This window comes from Nycticebus coucang, chromosome 20 (assembly GCF_027406575.1).
Source record: "Nycticebus coucang isolate mNycCou1 chromosome 20, mNycCou1.pri, whole genome shotgun sequence".
Taxonomy (NCBI): Eukaryota; Metazoa; Chordata; class Mammalia; order Primates; family Lorisidae; genus Nycticebus; species Nycticebus coucang.
The window spans coordinates 10,762,797-10,783,793 of record NC_069799.1 but is presented as its reverse complement, the minus strand read 5'-3'; the positions used below and the strand labels follow the sequence as shown (position 1 = coordinate 10,783,793).

At 41.2% G+C, this 20,997-nt stretch overlaps 1 protein-coding gene and 1 pseudogene across 2 annotated transcripts in view; both read left to right on the top strand.

The window, feature by feature from the left end:
* Positions 1–14: 14 nt before the first annotated feature.
* On the top strand, positions 15–3,361 carry LOC128572288 (ADP-ribosylation factor-like protein 5A; annotated as a pseudogene). The gene has a single exon (XR_008376157.1). The product of XR_008376157.1 is annotated as an ADP-ribosylation factor-like protein 5A (transcript).
* Positions 3,362–4,862: 1,501 nt separating this feature from the next.
* LOC128573140 (Krueppel-like factor 7) overlaps positions 4,863–20,997 on the top strand; it is a 75,818-nt gene continuing 59,683 nt past the window's right edge. The window contains exon 1 of the mRNA XM_053573320.1: positions 4,863–4,916. Within this exon, the coding sequence (XP_053429295.1) occupies positions 4,863–4,916 (54 nt within the window). The remainder of the gene's footprint in view (positions 4,917–20,997) is intronic.

Below are 20,997 nucleotides of genomic sequence, written 5' to 3'. Positions count from 1 at the left end.
TTTATGGTTATCCCAGACTTGGCAGAGACTTACTAACTAAAATCGGGGCTCAGATATCTTTCAAGCCGGATGGCTCCCAGGTTACAGATGGGCAAGGGCGGCTAATACAAGTTCTGACTGTTCAGTTAGAAGATGAATACGCCCTCCACCAAACACCGCACAGGGCCCCGGCTGACATGAGCAATTGGCTCCACTCTTACCCGTTGGCATGGGTGGAGACAGGAGGGATAGGATTAGCCCTTCACCAGCCTCCTGTCTTAGTGGAACTTAAGCCGGGAGCAGAACCCATAGAAGTGAAGCAGTACCCCATGGCCATAGAGGTGAAGAGGAGCATAATCCCACACATTAGACACCTCCTTCAGGCGTGTTTTGATCCCCTGCCAGTCTGCTTGGAATACCCCCCTGTTGCCTGTTAAGAAACCCCTTACAAATGACTATCGCCCAGTACAAAATTTACGAGACGTAAATAAGCAGGTAATGGACATCCATCCCACGGTACCTAACCCGTATATACTTCTCAATGCTCTGTCACTGACTCAAAAGTGGTACACAGTACTAGATCTAAAAGATGCCTCTTTCAGTCTGTCTCTAGACCCACAAAGCCAGGCTGTTTTTGCTTTTAAGTGGAGTGGCACAGAAGAAGGCATCAGTGGACAATTGACCTGGACCTGCCTACTGCAAGGCTTCAAGAATTCCCCACTATCTTGGATGAGTCTACATGCAGACTTAGGTGAGTTCCGTAAATCTCACCCCAGCTTGACCCTTCTCTAGTACGTAGATGATATATTAATAGCAGCTGCCACAGAGCACGATTGCCTGCAAGGAACACGAGATCTTGCCACCCTGGGAGACATGGGATACCACACATCAGCAAAGAAAGCCCAAATTTGTCAGCAAACTGTGACTTATTTAGGGTATGTGCTCAAAGATGGCTAAGTGAAGCCAGAAAGTGCACTGTGCTTGGAATTCCTGTTCCCACTACTCCCAGGCAAGTATGGGAATTTCTGGGGATGGTTGGATTCTGTAGACTGTGGGTGCTGGGGTTTGCAGAAATGGCTAAACCCCTCTATGAGGCCACCAAGGAAGGACAGGCCTTTCAATGAACAGAAGAAAGAGATCAGGCAATTAAAAATCTTAAGACTGCCTTGCTAACCTCCCCTGTGCTAAGTCCTCCTGATATCACCAAACTTTTCCATCTGTATGTGGATGAGCATAAAGGGGTGGCAAAGGGGGTACTAACCCAGATTCTGGGACCCTGGACCCGCCCAGTAGCTTACTTGTCTAAAAGACTCGATCCAGTTGCCTCGGGGTGGCCCTCTTGTCTACGTATTATAGCAGCTACTGCCCTCCTAGTGAAAGATGCTGATAAACTCACCTTGGGGCAGGAACTGTTAATAACAACCCCTCACACCATTGAGGGAGTTTTGAAGCAGCCCCCAGATCGGTGGATGAGCAATGCACAGCTGACTCATTACCAAGGTCTTCTTCGGAGTCCAATGAGGATTCAGTTCTTGCCCAGTACAGCTTTGAATCCTGCCACTCTTCTGCCCAACCCGGATGCAGAGGTACCGCTGCATCACTGCCAAGATATACTGGTGCAAGTCCACAGCCTCTGCCAAGATTTGACCGATCAGCCGCTGCCAGATGCCGAGGAAACCTGGTTCACGGATGGCAACAGCTTCATGAAAGACGGACAAAGGTATGCAGGGGCGGCAGTGGTTTCGGAGACTGAAACGTTATGGGCTAAGTCCCTTCCAAGCGGAACTTCTGCCCAAGGAGCAGAACTTATAGCCCTTACTAAGGCCTTGATACTGGGAGAAGAAAAGAAGGTCAACATCTATACAGATAACCGTTATGCATTTGCCAAGGCCCACATCTATGGAGCCATTTACCAAGAGAGGGGATTACTGACAGCAGAGGGGAAAATGATAAAGAATAAACAAAAAATACTAGACCTCCTAGTGGGTGCAAGGGCGGCCTGGGCTTCGGCCTCCCTCCGGTTCCCTGGAAGTGGGCCGGCGGTCAGCACAGGAGTAGCAGCTGAGGCGGAGGCTCTAGCACGTCTCTCTCCTCCCCTTCAGCCTGAGCCAGGGGAGGCCAGGCAGCCCGGGTGGCTGGAGGGGGGATCCACTGTCCAAGAATGGGAATTCTCTTCACCAGGATATGGAGACTGTTCAATCACCAGGAGCACAAAGTTATCATTGTTGGGTTGGATAATGCAGGGGAAACTACTATACTTTACCAATTTTCTATGAATGAAGTTGTACATACATCCCCTACAATAGGAAGTAATGTGGAAGAGATAGTGATTAATAATACACGTTTCCTAATGTGTGATATTGGTGGCCAAGAATCTCTTTGTTCTTCCTGGAACACTTACTATACTAACACAGAGTTTGTAATAGTTGTTGTGGACAGTACAGACAGAGAGAGGATTTCTGTAACTAGAGAAGAACTCTATAAAATGTTAACACGTTAGGACCTAAGGAAAGCTCGATTGCTGATTTTTGCTAATAAGATGTTAAAGAATGCATGACTGTAGCAGAAATCTCCCAGTTTTTGAAGCTAACTTCTATCAAAGATCACCAGTGGCATATCCAGGCATGCTGTGCACTTACTGGTGAAGGATTGTGCCAAGGACTTGAATGGATGATGTCATGACTTAAGATTAGATGATCTCTCCTGACCTGACCTCTTCTCATAGATTTTGCATAAATGAAGTGCTGGACTTTGCCTGAAAGTTGCAAAAATTATTGGTTTAGATATATTTATAATAAACTGATTTAAACTTTTTCTATATGAAGACAAATTAAGACCTCTTATTTGAAAACAAAGATGAAATCTCACCTTCCAATTTGCTTTTCCATTAGTTCCTTCCAAAGTAAGTTATTAAAGCTGTGATTGACATTTTTCCTGTAATGAATTCTCTCAGGAAATTGTGTAGTTTGTGGTAAGTATAAAGGGAGAGGAAGATGTTTTGAACTTTAAGAGCTTTATTATCAGTATAACCCTCCCTAGTTGAATGTTCTTTCCTTGTTCCATTAAGTCAAAATACAAGTCAGCACAGATATTCAGTTTCTAATATTTTAAAATGTAATGTTACTTATGAAAAGTATTTTGTATCAGGTTGTGTATGTATTGTGTATATACCTCACTTTCAAGTTAATGGCTTTGATTTACGTTCTAAAGAAAAGCAAATAATACAAAAATTATCAATATCCTTAGTTATAACCATAATAAGTACTGGCATTGGTGTTAAGTGCCATTTTGTACTCTTCTTTATGTTCTCTGTATGTATTGACCAATCCCCAAAATCATTGAGCTGCTCTTTAAAAAAAAAAAAAAAGGAAAAGGAAAAAGCTTAACATTGTGTATCTGTTTTGTTTTTGTTGTTGTTATTGATCAATCACACACATGGAAACATGATTCATCTGAGTAGAATATCGTATCAAATTCTTGACTTAGTATTACTAATGGGCAGAATTGCACAGTGAGCAATTATCAGATTGTTTCTTTTATTGGTTTCTTTTATTGTTTCTTTTATTCTTTTATTTTGGCATCTAAATTACTGAATAATCTGTTAATCAGTTAATCATAAATTGTGGTTAAAATTGTCAATGAATTCTCACCATTAATTGAAAACTGAAACATGTCTACCCAGAGAAGTAAACTCTACAAATATCACTAAATAATTTAGCTATAGTCTTTTTAAACATTACATTATATGTCAAATAGTCAAAGTTAAAAGTAAGGTATATTTTCCAAGCAACATGGATGATTTCTTAATTTGAAAATTTCTTTTTGCTTATTTTAGGACTTGGAATAGTTTGAGATTTTTTTGTTTCTATTCTTGTATCTTCCTTCTTCTATTAAGTAAATACATTATTTGACAATTACAGAATGCAGTTATTTTTAAATGCTTGTAAGAATTTGGTATAAAAATTGATTGATGCAATATATTACTTGTAGTAAGAAGTAACTTGACCCAAAATACCTATTATGCTTGTTTACAGTATTTTTTTCATTATGTGAAAGTGAAAGTTATTTCTGTCACAACTGTAAACAAACTTATCCTAAATGTGTTAAAACATATTCTTGGGTACTCTATCTGTATATCTTTCATGCCCTGAAAATCTGAAAGCATGTGTTAGAATATTCAAGGGAAAAAGCCCTACTTTTAATACCAGCCTTTTTAAATTTCATGAAGAGTTTAGTGAGGAATAATATTGACAAAACTTTGAGAGTTCCTTTCTATAAAATATAAAATACTTGATGCCAATCTATGGGAGATCAGTACTTAACATTGGATATAACGTGTTTTATATTATTCAGAATGTCAACATACTTTTACAAAAGTAAATCCTGAAGTACAAAAAAAAAAAGAAAAGAAAAGAAATAAATACTAGACATCCTGGCAGCCATCTGGTTGCCAAAAAAGCTAGCCATCATTCACTGTCCAGGCCACCAGAAAGGGAATTCCCCAGTGGCCAGAGGGAATCGCCAAGCCGACGAAGCAGCCAAGGCAGTGGCCCTTAATATGGCCCAGGAGCTAGCTCTCCACCTGCCTGATCCAGGGGCGCCAGTGTTACCTGAAAAACCCAAATATTCCCCTGAGGACCTGGCTTGGCTCCACACCATTCCTCAAGGCCATTGCCCAGCAAAATACAACAGCTGGTGGCGCACTGCAGATGGCAGGACGATTCTCCTGGCACGGTTAGGAATAGAAGTGCTCCAATGCATGCACCAGGCCACTCACATGGGCAACAGAAAATTCAAAGATCTAGTCCACCATGCAAAATTAAAATAGAGCACCTAGACACCAAGATAGACCAAATCGTCAGGGCCTGTCCTGCAGCTCAGAAATGGCAGAATGGGCCCTGCCACTCCGGGAACCCAAAAGCAAGGAGACAAGCCCGGTGCGTATCAGGAAGTGGACTTCACAGAAGTCAAACCAGGTCGGTATGGGTATAAATATCTTTTAGTCTTCATTGATACTTTTTCTGGGTGGGCTGAAGCATTTCCAACGAAGCACGAAACCACCCAGGTAGTGGCGAAGAAATTGCTAGAAGGCATCCTCCCCAGGTACGGACTACCAGCCCTGATAGGCTCATACAATGGCCCTGCTTTTGTGTCACAGGTAACGCAGGGGGTGGCTATGGCTGTGGGAACTACCTGGAAATTACGTTGTGCTTACAGGCCCCAGAGCTCAGGACAGGTAGAAAGAATGAATAGAACCCTAAAAGAGACCTTAATCAAATTAACTCTTGAGTCTGGCGGAGACTGGGTGGCTCTCCTTCCCTTTGCTTTTTATAGGGTGAGAAATTCTTATAAGCTTGGGCTTACTCCCTATGAGATACTATATGGAAGACCACCTCCAATTATTCCTAACACTCATATATAATTAATAACTGAGGCAGATAATGAAAATTTCCTCCTCTCCCTTTGATGTTACCAGTAGGTACAGAAAGAGTGTTGGCCCCACCTGCAGGCTACTTATGAGGCTGGTCCCGTACCTGAGCCCCACAAGTTCCGGCCTGGTGATTGGGTCTATGTAAAAAGGCATCACCAAGACACCTTGGAACCCAGGTGGAAAGGCCCATATGTCGTGATCCTGGCAACACCCACTGCTCTCAAAGTAGACAGCATCGCCTCCTGGGTACACCTCACCCACGTAAAACTTGCAGATCCGTTCGCTATTCAAGAAGACTTCATTCCACAATGGAGAATCCAGCAGGCCGAAGGCAACCCTTTAAAACTCAAACTGAAGCGCTCCCCGCCTACTCACTGCTGATATTGTTTGTATGTACCCCCTTGAGTGCCTTCCCTTATCCCAGTCCTCATCAGCCATATAATGTTACCTGGTATGTCTAAGGGTGGCCCGTGCGTGGGATGTTCGGGGGCACCTTTATCCAGACTGCTGACTAGATGCTGTTAAATTCCACTTGGGATATTCATCCTAAGAACACCTGGTACCCAGATTTATATATAGATCTAGACCAAGTAGTGGGGCTCACGCAGAGTACCTGGAGCCCTCGACATAGCTTATGTTATGTGTGTCCAGGTCACAAAACATACAAGTATGGGGAAAAGACTTATTTCTTCTGTCAACATTGGAGCTGTGTATCCACAGGTCAGATCTGGTGGACACCACCAAACACCCCAGACTTAATTCAGGTAAAGAGAAGTCCTGGTCCTTGGTCACATACCACTGGCAGAGACAATTGCCACCACACTAGGGTCCTTGGGGAAGTAAGATTATGTGACCCAGTGCATATTCAATTCACTAACCTGGGGAAAAATCATTTCACCACTTGGGAAGTTGGGAAAATTTGGGGACTTCGTCTATACAGCTCCACACGATTGGTAGGCTTCAATGCTGCTGCACATGACAAGGGGGGATTCATTAAAATAAGAGTAGAATACATCCCGGTTCCAGATAAACCCACCCGAGTTGGGCCTAACAGCATCCTCCCTTAGCCAGCAAATGCCCAAATATTCTCCAGATTAATAACTCGTGCCCCTGTAACGTCCCCATCGCCATTGCCATCCGATTCCAGAAAAAGCCAATTTGAATACTTGGACCCCACATGGGAACTGCTCACCAGTACATACCAAGTACTGAATTTAACACAGCCAGACTTAACTGCAGCCTGCTGGCTCTAAGTGTAAACCCCCTTATTATGAGGCTGTTGCCATCCAAGGGCAATACATTTCTGGAGAAGCCAGGGCCTGCCGATGGCATCAAAATCACCCTAGACTCACTGCTCAGACAGTGGTGGGATAGGGCTTGTGTTGAATAGGTGCCCATTTCTCACCAGCATTTATGTAATATTACTGTCCCATGGAATGGAACTGGGTATCTGATACCCCCAAGTGATACCTGGTGGGCTTGTTCAACAGGTTTGGCTCCGTGTATACATGCAGGGATCTTAGATCAGAATAATGATTGTGTTCTAGTACAGCTCATACTAACAATATCATGAAGAAAATGCAAGACTTCAGAGATTCTCGGGCACTTTGAGCCCAGCCCCACGTAGAAAATGGGAAGTAATTACAGCTCTTACTATTGCAACTTTATTAGGGGTAGGGATCGCTGGGGCCGGAACTGGAGTATCCACTTTCGTCCTCCAGGATAGGAACTATGGTGCCTTCTGGGATGCAATTGATCTAGACATTCAGCAATTAGAGAAATCTATTACTCTCCTCCAAGACTCTTTAACTTCCCTTTCCAAGGTAGTTTTACAGAACCAGAGAGGATTAGACTTGCTGTTTCTCCAGCAAGGAGGGCTGTGTGCCACCCCAGGAGAAGAATGTTGTTTCTACACTGATCATTCAGGTGTAGTAAAAGAATCAATGGCTCTTGTCTGAGAAAGCATGCCCCAGCGCAAAATGGAAAGAGAAAATGGTCAGAGCTGGTATGAGTCCCTATTCAATTGTTGTCCCCCTGTCTGACAACACTTATATCAGCGTTGGCTGGACCTCTAGCAATATTACTGTTACTCCTAACTATAGGCCCGTGTTATCAATAGGCTCATTACATTTGTGAGAGAACGTGTAGGGGCTGTACAATTGTTAGTTCTTAAAGACCAGTACCGGCCCTTAGCAGAACAAGAAATGATGGAAACAGGTATGGGGTAAGGCCCATGATTGGGCCCTTCAATTTACAAGTAGAGGGGGGAATGAGAGAACCAGACCGACGCCATCTTGAGGGTTCAGCCATTTTGGCTTCTGTCAGCCATTTTGTTCAAAACTGATGAGTCACCGTGAATCGCTGGTTTTCCACCTTGAGTCATCGGTGTGCAATCAGAAACTGCCTTCTGGAGTGAGCCATATGGCAGGATCAGTGGCAGCCAATCCAGAAGCAGTCCCTTTGTTTAACTTGTATACGCCCACTTTGCTGTGCTATCCTATAAAAACACCCATTACAGAGCTCGAGGCTCCTGGCTTGGATCCGTTGTAGCAGAGTCCTTGAGAGCCCAAGTTCGAACTTGCAATAAACGGCCCTTTTGCTTTTGCATCGGACTCGGCTCCCTGGTGGTCTTTGTGAGGAATTATGAGATCTGGGCACAAAAGAGGCAGCTGGGAGAGAGCTGCCAGGTGCAAGAAGCAGCTGGACTCCCATGGGAGGGGATGGGCAACCCACTTCCCTCTTTGCTCCTGTGTTTTCTCATCTGGAAGATGTATGGGGTGAGGGGTCTATTGTACAGGCCTAGCAGAGTCGTGATGGCGTGGAAAGGAGGATAGAAATCGGAGGGTGTTTGTGCTTGGCTCTTCCTCAGAGGAATAAGGAGGAGAGCAATGATGGTTACTTACCTGAAACTGAGTCCACAGGAGACCCTGTGAGGTGGACATAGTTACCGTGGCACTTTCCAGATGAGGAGCAGTCTCAGGGGCCAGGCTTCATGCCCAAGGTGACACATCAAATGAGTGTTGGGGATGGGAGTAAATCAAGAATCACTGAGCCTGGAGTGGTGGCTCACGCCTATAATCCCTGCACTTGGGATTGCCTCACTTATCCTGATCCACGGGCTTTATTCTCATGCTCAGTTTGATTAAGCTGCAGAGACCTAAGTTCCTTGCCTGGTGAAGGTTCTGGTTGTGGCATTCTGTTTGCTGTAAGGGTTATTTGTGCACACCCTTAACCAGTTGAAAGATGGGAAATCAGGTCTCGGGCTCACAAAATAGTCCCTTGGGATGAATTCTGGCTGACTGGCCTCAGTATGAGTAACCACCAATGACAAATTAATGAAATTTTACTGCAGTATGGCCTAGCCAATGCATCATCTAAACTCTGGAGAACAGTGGCCAACTAACAGATCTTTACCATTTTACAGTTAGAGCTCTTTTGTAAAAGATCAGGTAAATGGGATGAAATCCCCTACGTACAAGTCTTTATGGCCCTTCATAACAAGGATGTTAGGTTTGAAAGGAAATCCTTTGATGGTACAAGGGGTAAATGGGTGAATAGAAAACAATTAGGTTCTGTCAGTGGGCAGGGTCACACCAAGTGTTTGAAAGAACAAGAGTTGCTGGATGGATATTTGATTGAGGGTCAGGAGAGACTGTCAGGACAACCAGTTCTCCCAGCACTCCAGCTTCACTCAGCTGAAGGCCACTTGGAAGTGGCCTCGCCATCCTAAACCCTTTATAGCAAAGTACACATAGTATTAGCCTTTTAGGCTCAGTGCCCGTAGCTCAGCAGCTAGGGCACCAGCCACATGCACCAAGGCTGGTGGGTTCAAACCTGGCTGAGGCATGCCGAATAATGAAAACTACAACAACAAAAAAAAATAGCCAGGTGTTGTGGTGGGTGCCTAGTTCCAGCTACTTGGGAGGCTGAGGCAAGAGAATCACTTAAGTCCAAGAGTGAGGTTGCTGTGAGCTGTGATGCCACAGCACTCTACCGAGGGCAACATAATGAAACTCAATAAATAAATACAGTATTAGCCTTTTAAAGGTTATTGTCACATATTTCTCCAATATGCTTTTGTCACCATTATGATTTTGAGATCTACCTAACCCAGCTGAAACGGACAACCTTCACTCTTTAAACGCTGTGCTCCACTCAGCCTTTGCACAAGCTTAACTTCAGGGCATCTCCTTAGGCACGGGGATCTTGCCTGGTCTTCATCCCACCCCTGATGCCAGCCATCCCACCAACACCCCCCAGAGGCCTGCTGCCCTGTCTGCCCTCCCTCCGTCACCCAGAGTCCCACCCTAATGTCTGCCCACACCATAGTGCCCTGTCATATCCTCACCCCAAGGCCTGCTGCCCCATCTGTGGCACACACCCAAGTGGCCAACCCACAAACAGGGAGGCTGTGGCCGGCTTTGGGCCCCTGCACCAGGTGCGAAGGCCAGGGTTAGGGGACTGAGCTGTGGAGACCCGGGGAAGCAACCTAGACACCAAAGGCTGGAGCAGTACTCATTCATTCCTTCTCTCCTTCTGCACACACACCAGCCCCTCCCTTGGTGCCAGCGTAGCCAGCAGAGTCCACCCAGCAGAGGCCCCACCTGGGGAGGAGAGAGCAGGACGGAAGGTCAACTTTACCCTGCACCTTAACGCATATACAGTTTTCCTACAGCATAGAAATCCTGTATTAGAATGTAACCCACCAGCCATCCAAGATTATGCACCTGTTCATAAGTTTCCCAATAAATCACCCTCTGCTGACAAATTGGGTTTGCCTGGCTTTCTTTGGTTTCCTTGTGTATTTGGGCATCACTTCACATATATGGACCTTTCACAAAATTGGTGAGTTTGCACTTGGTAGGCCAAGGTGGGTGGATTGCCTGAGCTCACAGGTTAGAGAAGAGCCTCAGCAAAAGCAAGACCCCCATCTCTAAAAATAGCCCAGCTTTGTGGCGGGCACCTGTAGTCCCAGCTACTTGGGAGGCAGAGGCAGGAAAATCGCTTGAGCTCAAGAGTTTGAGGTTGCTGTGAGCTGTGATGCCACAGCACTCTATCCAGGGTGACAGCTTAAGACTCTGTCTCAAAAACAATCAAAAAGAGTAATATTCTCTAAATTCTTAAAATTTTAATTCCTCAGTACAAAGTGAGAACAAAAGTTATGGTGTTACCCAAAGAGTATATTATTTTCATCTGTCCACTAGAATTCTGGAGAAGACAGTTTAACATTGGTGGCAGAATAACATTTTATTCACGGTACATCAGTGTTAAAACATTAATCAAAACAAGTTAATTAACCCAAAACAAGTTGAATAAAGAATATCTAAATATACAACATGCTCAGTGGTCTTAAGTACTCGACCAGAATTATTTTGTGTCTGATAACCTCTGAGTTATACTTTCTTCGAAGTTTAATAACAATATAATGAACATTGAATAGAATACAATATACATACAACCTTTCAGATACAAGTTACTTTCACTTTCCTCTAATAGTTGTAAAGATGTTTTCACTTCTACTGCATCAAATAATGTTCAAGATGTCCTTTATATCAAATAATATTCAAGACTTCTGTTGTCATTCTGCTGTAAAGATATGTTGGCATTTTAACTAATTTGCCTATTTTATCCTGCTTAAAAAGCAATTGATAAAATAATGAATTTTTAAAATTTAGGCTGGTGTTATTTTTAACATACAAGAAAAAAATGCCATGATTACATACTGTATGCCACATGTACCACTGCTTTATGATACAAAAATCATCTTTCTTTATAACTTTCTTAAGGTATTTTACATTTATCATTAAACTTTCACGGGAAAATTGATATTAATCATATGCACCTTATACAGAATGGCCTCTCATAGTGCTGATGTAGAAAACACAGATCACCTGTTTCCAAACAAACATTAAGACATAGCATAAACTGATTTGAGAACTGAATTACATCAATATTTGCTTTTAAAGTTTCAAATACTGTCAGCACAAAGCATCCACAGAATATAAAAACTGTCCAAACATCAATGTTATTGCCCTTTTCAAAAATATAGTAAAATAAATTACCTAACTCTCTAGACTTTGTATTGTTTTCTATAATAAATACTCAGGGGTTAGTGTAAAATTTGAAAATGTGCTTTAGATTTTACTTGCATGAATTCCCTAATACACTTGAGTTTTTTGTTTTTGTTTGTTTTTTAGAAAGAGGCTCACTCTGCTGCCCAGGCTAGAGTGCAGTGTTGCCAAGCTCTAACATCAACTTCAAACTTCTGGGTTCAAGCAATTCTCCTGCCTCAGCCTGAGTAACTGAGACTACAGGTGACCATCACAACACTAGCTATTTTTCTCTGCTTTCAGTAGAGATGGGATCTCACTCTTGCTCAGTCTGATCTCAAACTCGCAAGCTCAAGGGATCCTCCTGCACTGGCCTCCCAGCATGCTAGGATTACAGGCAAGACCCATCGCACCCTGCCTAAACTTAAGTTTTCATTAAATAGTTCTGCACAATTATTCCACCTGTAAAGTTTCTTTCCCTGTGAACTCCCTGGTGATTTCTATGTTGTGTATTTGGATAAAACTCTTTTGTATTAAATCTATAGGGTTTCTGTGGTATGAATTCTCTGATCTTGAGTAAGTTGTTAACTAAAATAAAAGATATTGTCACATTCCTCACCTTTGTAGAACTTCTATCTAGCATGAATTGCATGATGTTGTCTAAGTCTCAAAGAGTGGGTAATGCATGGGCCACATTCTTCACATTTTACGATTTCTCTTGAGTATGGATTACTTGATGATGTTTTCTAAGGTTTGAGACTGGGTAAAGGCTTTGCCACATTCTTCACATTTGTAGGATTTCTCTCTACTATGAACTACATGATGTCTTCTAAGCGTTGAAGAGTGGGTAAAGGCTTTGCCACATTCTTCGCACTTGTAAGGTTTTTCTCCAGTATGAACTCTCCTATGTTTAGTAAGACTTGAACAATAGCTAAAGGCTTTTCCACATTCTTCACATTTGTAGGGTTTTTCTCCAGTATGAATTCTGTAATGTATAATAAGGTTTGAACGATAGTTAAAGGCTTTGCCACATTCTTTACATGTGTAGGAGTTTTCTCCAGTATGAATACTTTGAGGTAGAGTAAGGGTGGAGTGCGACTGAAAGGCTTTACCACGTTCTTCATGTTTGTAGGGTTTTTCTGCAGTGTGAATTTTCTGATGTTTTCTACGGTTTGAAGTACAGTTAAAAGCTTTGCCACATAATCCACATTTGTAGGGCTTTTCTCTAGTATGAATTATCTGGTGCCGAGTACGGTGTGAACTAGAGCGAAAGGCTTTCCCACATTCTTTACATTTGTAGGGTTTCTCTCCAGTGTGAATTCTCTGATGTTGTCTAAGGCTTCCTGGCTGGGCAAAAGATATGCCACATTCTTCACATGTATAGGGTTTTTCTGCAGTATGAATTTTGTGATGTGGAGTAACGATTGAACAACAGCTAAAAGGGTTGCTATATCCTTCATGTTTGTAGGGATACCCCCCAGTATAAATGCCATCATGTAGAACAAGGCTCGAATGATAGTTAAAGGCTTTGCCACATTTTTCAAATTTGTAAACTTTTTTTCCAGTGTAAATACCTTGATAAAGAGTAAGGCTTGAATTACACTGAAATTCTTCACCACATGCTTCAGGGTTGTAGAATTTTTCTACTGTGTGAGTTTTCTGATGTTTCTTAAAATTTGAACTACAGTTAAAGTTTTTGCCACATTCATCACATTTGTAGGGTTTCTCTCCAGTATGAATTCTCTGATGTCGACTAAGATTTGAATTACTGTTAAAGGTTTTGCCACATTCCTTACATTTGTAAGGTTTTTCTCCTCTATGAATACTTTGGTGTAAAGTAAGGCTTGAATTATACTGTAATTCTTCACCACATGCTTCAGGGTTGTAGGGTTTTTCTACAGTATGAGTTTTCTGATGTTTCCTGAAATTTGAACTACAGTTAAATTTTTTGCCACATTCTTCACATTTATACGGTTTCTCTCCAGTATGAATTCTCTGATGTCGAATAAGATTTGAATTACTGTTAAAGGTTTTGCCACATTCTTTACATTTATAGAGTTTCTTTCCAGTATAAATTCTCTCATTATGAATAAGGTGTGAACTATGATTAAGGGCTTTGCCACATTCTTTACATTTGTAGGGCTTTTCTACAGTATGAATTCTATGATGGCCAAAGACTGAAAACTGAGTAGAGGCTTTTCCATATTCTTTATCTTTGTGAGACTTCTCAGTATAAATTTCCTGATGTTTAAGTTCTGAACTTTGGTTAAAGGTATAGAGATTTTCTTCAGTGTGACTTATGTTACATTTCCTGAGAGTGGATGATGTACTAAAAACTTGCTCACATTTATTTTGTCTATACGAGTTTTCTCCAGTATATATTTTCCAACACTGAGGATGTTTTTCTGACTGAGCAAAAGCTTCAACACATTCATTACATTTGTAGAAAAACTCTTGACTACGAATATCCTCGTGGCTAATAATCTCTAACCACTGATGAAACACTTTCTCACAGTTTTCACATTTGTATTGGATCACAGGATATTGAGCATTCTGATATTTTCTACAGCTTGAGACTGGCATCAATGTTTTTTCAGGTTTATTGCATTGACAATTTATTTCATCAACATGAACACCCTGGTAATTATTTAGGTTACAGTTCTGCATAAAGGACATCCAAGTTTTATTGGATATGTAATATTTCTCCCAATAATCTATTCCCTGATAGTGATTAAGCAAGGATGATTGGGTAAACACCTCACCATCCTGATCACAGTTGTAGATTTTGGCATCTGATGTTATTACTGGTTGGTGGAAGAATAACGAAGTTTGAACGAAGGACTCATCAAATTGGTTATATTTAGAAATAGACTCTTCAATTTTAAACCTCTGGTCTTCAGAAATATTTGACTGAACACTTAATCCAATCCTATATCTAAAGTCCTGGGTTTCCCTGGGGCTTTCAAAACACTGCTTATTGCTTCCTTTAACATACAGTGCTGAAAAGAAATGCAGATATAGTATAATTTACATGGGAACAAAGATTTACTAATCCCAATATACTGAGAACAAAGATAATAACTACAGCAACAGAGACTTCAAAACATATGGAATTCATCATGGAAAAAAAAGATTCAGGGCTTTTAACAGGAAATGTGCATAACTTTTCAGTGGAAAAATATATAGAGTACTCCAGAGCAGAAGCATCCAGCCGGGAGTTTGGAGAAGTTCCCAAAATATCTACTGTGGCTATAAGATGCTTAATTTCCCCTGAACAGAGCCATTCTCTAAGTAAAAGTATCCAAACATTATTTAATCTGCCATACATTGTTAGAATGTAAGCTGTCTTGGGCCACACATTAAATACACAAACACTAACGAAAGCTCATTAGGGGGAAAACATGCGTGTATACTTTTAGTGGTATCGTACATTACAGATAAGCAAAAAAGTGTCAAAAATTATAGGCCACACTTGGGATATCCTGCCAAAAGAAAAGAATACATAGCAGTTCTTTAGAGAATCACAATCTTGGGCAGCACATGTAGCTCAGTGGGAAGGACACTGGCCACATACACTGAGGCTGGAAGGTTTGAACACAGCTTGGGCCAGCTAAAACAACAATGACAACTGGAACAATAACAACAACAAAATAGCCAGGCATTGTGGCAGGTGCCTGTTATTCCCAGCTACTTGGGAGGCTGAGGCAAGAGAATTGCTTCCAAGAGTTTGAGTTTGCTGTGAGCCGTGACACCACAGCACTCTACCCAGGATGACAGCTTGAGATGCTGTCTTAAAAAGGAAAAAAAAAAAAATCACCAAAATCTCACCAAAAGGGAAAAGACATCTAAGAAATCAAAAAATAGTCTAATGAAGGGATAAAAAATATTAATGACCCTAAAGTGAAGATCTATGACATAATTCTAAAAGTACTAAAATGATGTTTTTAAGATGCTCTATCAGCTGAATGAGATCAAAGAGAACTAAATAAAATGGGAAAAACAATGCATAAAGAAAACAAGAATATTAAAAGGAATTAAAACTAAAAAAAAAAACCCTACAAAGTATAGGGTAGAAAAATAAAATTGCTGAATTTAAAAATTCACTAGATAGGGTAAAATAGCAGACTTGATGAAGCAGGAAAAACACTCAGCAAGCCTGACAATAGCACATTTAAAATTATGGTTGAGAGCAAAAAGAAACCAAAAAATAAAGAAAGCAAATAAAAGTGAAGAAAGCTAAGGGATTTATTACCATTGAGCAAGGGAAAATATTATGGGAGTTCTATAACAAAATAATATGGGAGTTCTACAACAAATGACGAGAGAAAAAATAAGTAGAGAGAATAACTGAAGAAAAAATGTCTAAGAACTTTCTACAGTAGAGACAAAAATAACATAAAACTTAAAGAAGCTCAAACTAAGTAAAAATAAATAGACCCAAAACAAGACAGATGATAATCAGAGATTTAAAATTTACAAAAATCTTGAAACCAGAAAGAAAAATGTGACTTGGCATGCAGAATGGCACTCCTATAATATTGATGTACAGATAATTCAGCAAAAAATACCTTGACTAATTTATACTCAAGAATCAGCTATGTTCAGTGAAGAAAAGGCACATCCAGAGCCAGCTAGTGATCATTCCCTATTCAATCCCAGGAAAAAAATAACTCCAACTAAGGGCCATCTTACCCCTTTAGCATAGAGATTAAAAAAAAAAAACATAGCCAGGCATTGTTGTGGGCACCTGTAATCCCAGCTACGGGGGAGGCTGAGGCAAGAGAATCACTTAAGCCCAAGAGTTTGAGGTTGCTATGGGCTGTGACGCCAGAGCACTCTACCCAGGGAGACATAGTGAGACTGTCTCAAAAAACAAACAAACAGGGCGGCACCTGTGGCTCAAAGGAGTAGGGCACCTGCCCCACATGCTGGAGGTGGCAGGTTCAAACCCAGCCCCGGCCAAAAACTGCAAAAAAAAAAGACAGACACCGGAGAAAGAACCAGCTAATGAAACTTGGCAAATTGAAAACTCAAAACAGAACCCACCCAAGGAGTCACGATGGAGATATAACAGAAAATTCCAACCATAAAGGAAATAACAGAGATGACAGAAATGGAATACAGAATACAGTTGGCAAATAAAAAATGAATGGAATTAAAGACAAGCTGAAAACCATAAAGATTTCTGAGACGACAGAAATGGAATACAGAATATGGTTGGCAAATAAAATTAATGGAATTGAAGACAAGCTGAAAACCATAAAAAAGTACCATAAAAATTCTCAAATTAATAAAATTAAGGAAAGATCACCAAGTATCTGGACAGAATTAGGAAGAATGTAATGGAGCTTAAAGAATTCAAAGAGGCATTCAGGGAGTTTCAAAACATAGCAGAGAGCTTCAGCAACAAATTAGACGATGGTAAAAAAAAAAAAAAAAAAGAATTTCAAGCCTAAAGTCAAGGCTCTTTAGCTAACCAAGTCATTTAAAGAGGTAGAAAAGAGAACAAAAGGACAGAAATCTCTTTGAGAGACTTACACCCACGCGAAGTGTGCACACATGGATGATTGGCATACCTGAGAGAGAAGACAGTCTACAAAGCATAGAAAACTCTAGTTGAAGACATGATGATTGAAAATTTTCCAAACGTGGTGGCGCCCATAGCTCAGTGGGAACAGTGCTGGCCACATACACTGAGGCTGACGGGTTTGATCAAAACCAGCCCGAGCCAGCTAAAACAACAATGACAACTGCAACAACCAAAAAAATAGCCGGGCTTTGTGATAGGCACCTGTAGTCCCAGCTACTTGGAAGGCTGAGGCAAAAGAATCACTTAAGCCCAAGATTTGAGGTTGCTGTGAGCTGTAACACCCAAGCACTCTACCTAGGGTGACAGCTTGAGACTCTGTCTCAAGGAAAAAAAAAGAAAGAAAAAGAAAATTTTCCAAACATTACCAAAGAAACAAACATCCAAATATTAGATGGATGTTGAATTCTAGACACATTGTAATTAACCCGGCCAAAATCAAAATGAGAGAAAATTCTTCAAGAAGGTAGGTGTAAGCAACACTTGACCCACAAGGCGAAATCCATTAGCTTACCAGCTGACTTCTCAATGGAAATTCTACAGAACAATTGCCAGCCCAGGATTCGGTAGCCTGCAAAACTAAGCTTCATATTTGATGGAGAAATCAAATCTTTTCCCAAAAAGCAAACTTGGAGAGAATTTGCCACAACTGGACTTCCCATGTAGGGAATTACTCAGATAAACACAACAGTCTCCCATGAGTCTAAAACTACTCAAAACTAATGGTCAAAGCTTAGATATCACAATGGCTTAAAGTGATTAAAAAAGGCAACAGAACCCCATACAACCTGTCAAACAGAAATCCACCCCACTTATCAATTCTATCAAAAAATGTAAATGACTTCTCCCCCACCCACTGAATAGGCACGGATTTGCTTACTGGACAAAATGTACAAGTCAAGTATCTGCTGTATTCAGGAAATGCATCTGACCCCAAAGGACATATCCAGCCTTGGGAAGAGGGGGTGGGGACAACATTCTGTACAAATATAAGCCAAAACAGAGCAGGCTTTGTAATCCTCATCAAGGATACCATTGACTTTAAAGTAACCAAAGAAAGACAAAGATGGACGTTATATATTGGTCAAGGGAAAACTGCAACAAAAAGATATATCAGTTCCAAATATCTATGAACCCAACCTAGTTGCTCCCAGATTTATTAAGCAAATTGTATTTGATCTAAACACATGACAAACAACAACAATGTATTATCTAGGGACTCCCAACACCTCACTGACAGAACTGGATAGAGTCTCCAAACAGAAATTAAAGAAAGAAACTTTGAACTTAAACTTGACTTTAGAACAAGGAGCTTAACAGACATTTACAGAACATTCTGTCCCAAGACTACTCATCAGCTCATGAAACATTCTTCAAAATCCATCATATCCCAGGCCACAAAGTAAGTCTCAAGAAATTAAAAAATCAAAAACCAGAAATTATACCCTGTGTATTTACAGAGAAGAGTGGAATAAACCAGAATTGTCCAACAGAAATACTCAGCTCCACAGTCACAGAAACCAAACAATAGTTGGGTCAAGGAGAAGATGAAGACGGAAATCAACATATTCTTTGAACAAAATTAAAAAGGGGGCCAAGCATGGTGGCTCAGGCCTCTAATCCCAGCACTCTGGGAGGCCAAGGTGGGTGGATTGCCTGAGTTCAGGAGTTCAAGACCAGGCTGACAAGACTGAGATCCCATCTCTAAGAAAAAAGCCGGGCATTATGGTAGGTACCTGTAGGTCTAGCTATTTGGGAAGCTGAGGCAAGAGGATTGCTTCAACTCAAGAGTTTGAGGTTGTTGTGAGCACCACAGCACTCTACCCATTGTCACAAAGTGTGACTATATCTCAAGATAAAAAAAGAAAATGGGGCCACAAACTAACAAAACCTATGGGACATGGCTAAAATAGTCCTGAGAAGGGAACATAATGCCTTAAATGCACATATTGAGAAATCAGAAAGATCAAACATTATCACCCATTTAAGGAATCATCTCATGGAACCGGAAAAGAAAAAGCAAATCAATGTCAAACCCAGCAGAAAAAAAGAAGTAACAAAGATCAGATCAGAACTAAATAAAATTGAGGACAAAACAACCAGAGAAGATTAATGAACCAAAAAGTTGATTCCTTGGCTCAGTGCCCATAACACAGTGGTTACAGCACCAGCCACATACACCAAGACTGGCAGATTCGAACCCAGCATGGGCCTGCCAAACAACGACAGCTGCAACCAAAAAATAGCAAGATGTTATGGCAGACGCCTGTAGTCCCATCTACTTGGGAGGCGGAGGCAAGATAATCACTTGAGCCCAGGAGTCTGAGGTTGCTGTGACTCTGTCTCAAAAAAAAAAAAAAAAAGTTGATTCTTTGAAAAGATAAAGAAAAGTGATAAGCATTTGGCTAAATAAACCAGAAACCAAAACAGTAAGGTCTGTAATAAGCCTAATCACAAATAATAATGAGGAAATAACAATAGATAACACAAAAATACAAATGTCATCACTGCTTACTATAAAAATCTCTATACCCAAAAATTTGAAAACATGAAGGAAATTGACAAATTTCTGAAAACACACTACCTCCCTAGACTCAAACAAGAAATATAATTTTTTTTTTTTGAGAGTCTCACTATGTTGCCCTTGGTAGAGTGCTGTGGCATCACAGCTCACAGCAACCTCCAACTCTTGGGCTTATGTGATTCTCTTGCCTCAGCCTCCCAAGTAGCTGGGACTACAGGCACCCGCCCCAGTGCCCAGCTATTTTTTGTTATAGTTGTCATTGTTGTTCGGCAGGCCCAGGGCCGGGTTCAAACCTGTCAGCCTTGGTGCATGTGGCCAGTGCCCTAACCGCTGAGCTACAAGAGCTGAGCTTTTTTTTTTTTCCTTGAGATAAGAATCTTATGCTGTTGCCTTAGGTAGAGTGCCGTGATGTCATAGCTCATGGCAACCTCCAACTCTGGCTCAAGGGATCCTCTTGCCTCAGTTTTTCTATTTTTAGCAGATATGGGTTCTTACTTTGCTTAGGCTGTTCTACAACCCATGAGTAATCCATCTACCTCGGCCTCTCAGAATGCTAGGCTTACAGGCATGAGCCACTGTGCCTGGCAGAAATAGAATTTCTTGAACTGATGGATATCAAGCACCAAAACTGAAATAACAATAAAAATATCTTCCATCAAAAAAAAGTCCCAGACCAGTTTCACACAAGAATTTACTAGAACTTCCAAAGAAGACCATATTCCTATATTGGAAAGTTTATTCAATAACCTAAGGAAGGAACCCTCCCCAACTCCTCTACAAAGAAATTATCACCCTGATACCAAAGCCAGTAAAGGATAAAACAAAGAAAACTGCAGGCCAGTATCTTTAATGAATACAGACACAAAAATAATAAAATCTTAGCAAATGAAATTCTGCTGCACATCAAAAAAATAATTTATCATGATCGGGGATTAATCCCAGACATGCAATACTAATTCAACATGTGTCAATCTATAAATATAATTCTCCATATAAACAGAAATAATAACAAAGATCACATGATTCCCCCAACAGATGCAAAAAAACCATCTGACAAAATTCACTGCCCTTGGCTCGGTTCCTGTGGCTCAAGTGGCTAAGGTGCCAGCCACATACACCTGAGCTGGTTGGGTTCAAATCTAGCCCGGGCCTGCCAAACAATGACAACAGCTGCAACCAAAAAATAGCTGGGCGTTGTGGTGGACGCCGGTGGTCCCAGCTGCTTGGGAGGCAGAAGCAGGATAATCGCTTGAGCCCAGGAGTTGGAGGTTGCTGTGAGCTGTGATGCTACAGCACTCTACCCAGGGCGACAGCTTGAGGCTCTGTCTCAAAAAAAATTTAAAAAAAAAAATTCACTGTCCTTTCTGATAAGAACACTTAAGACAACTGGCATATAGGCTGAACATGGTGCCTGACGCTTCTAATC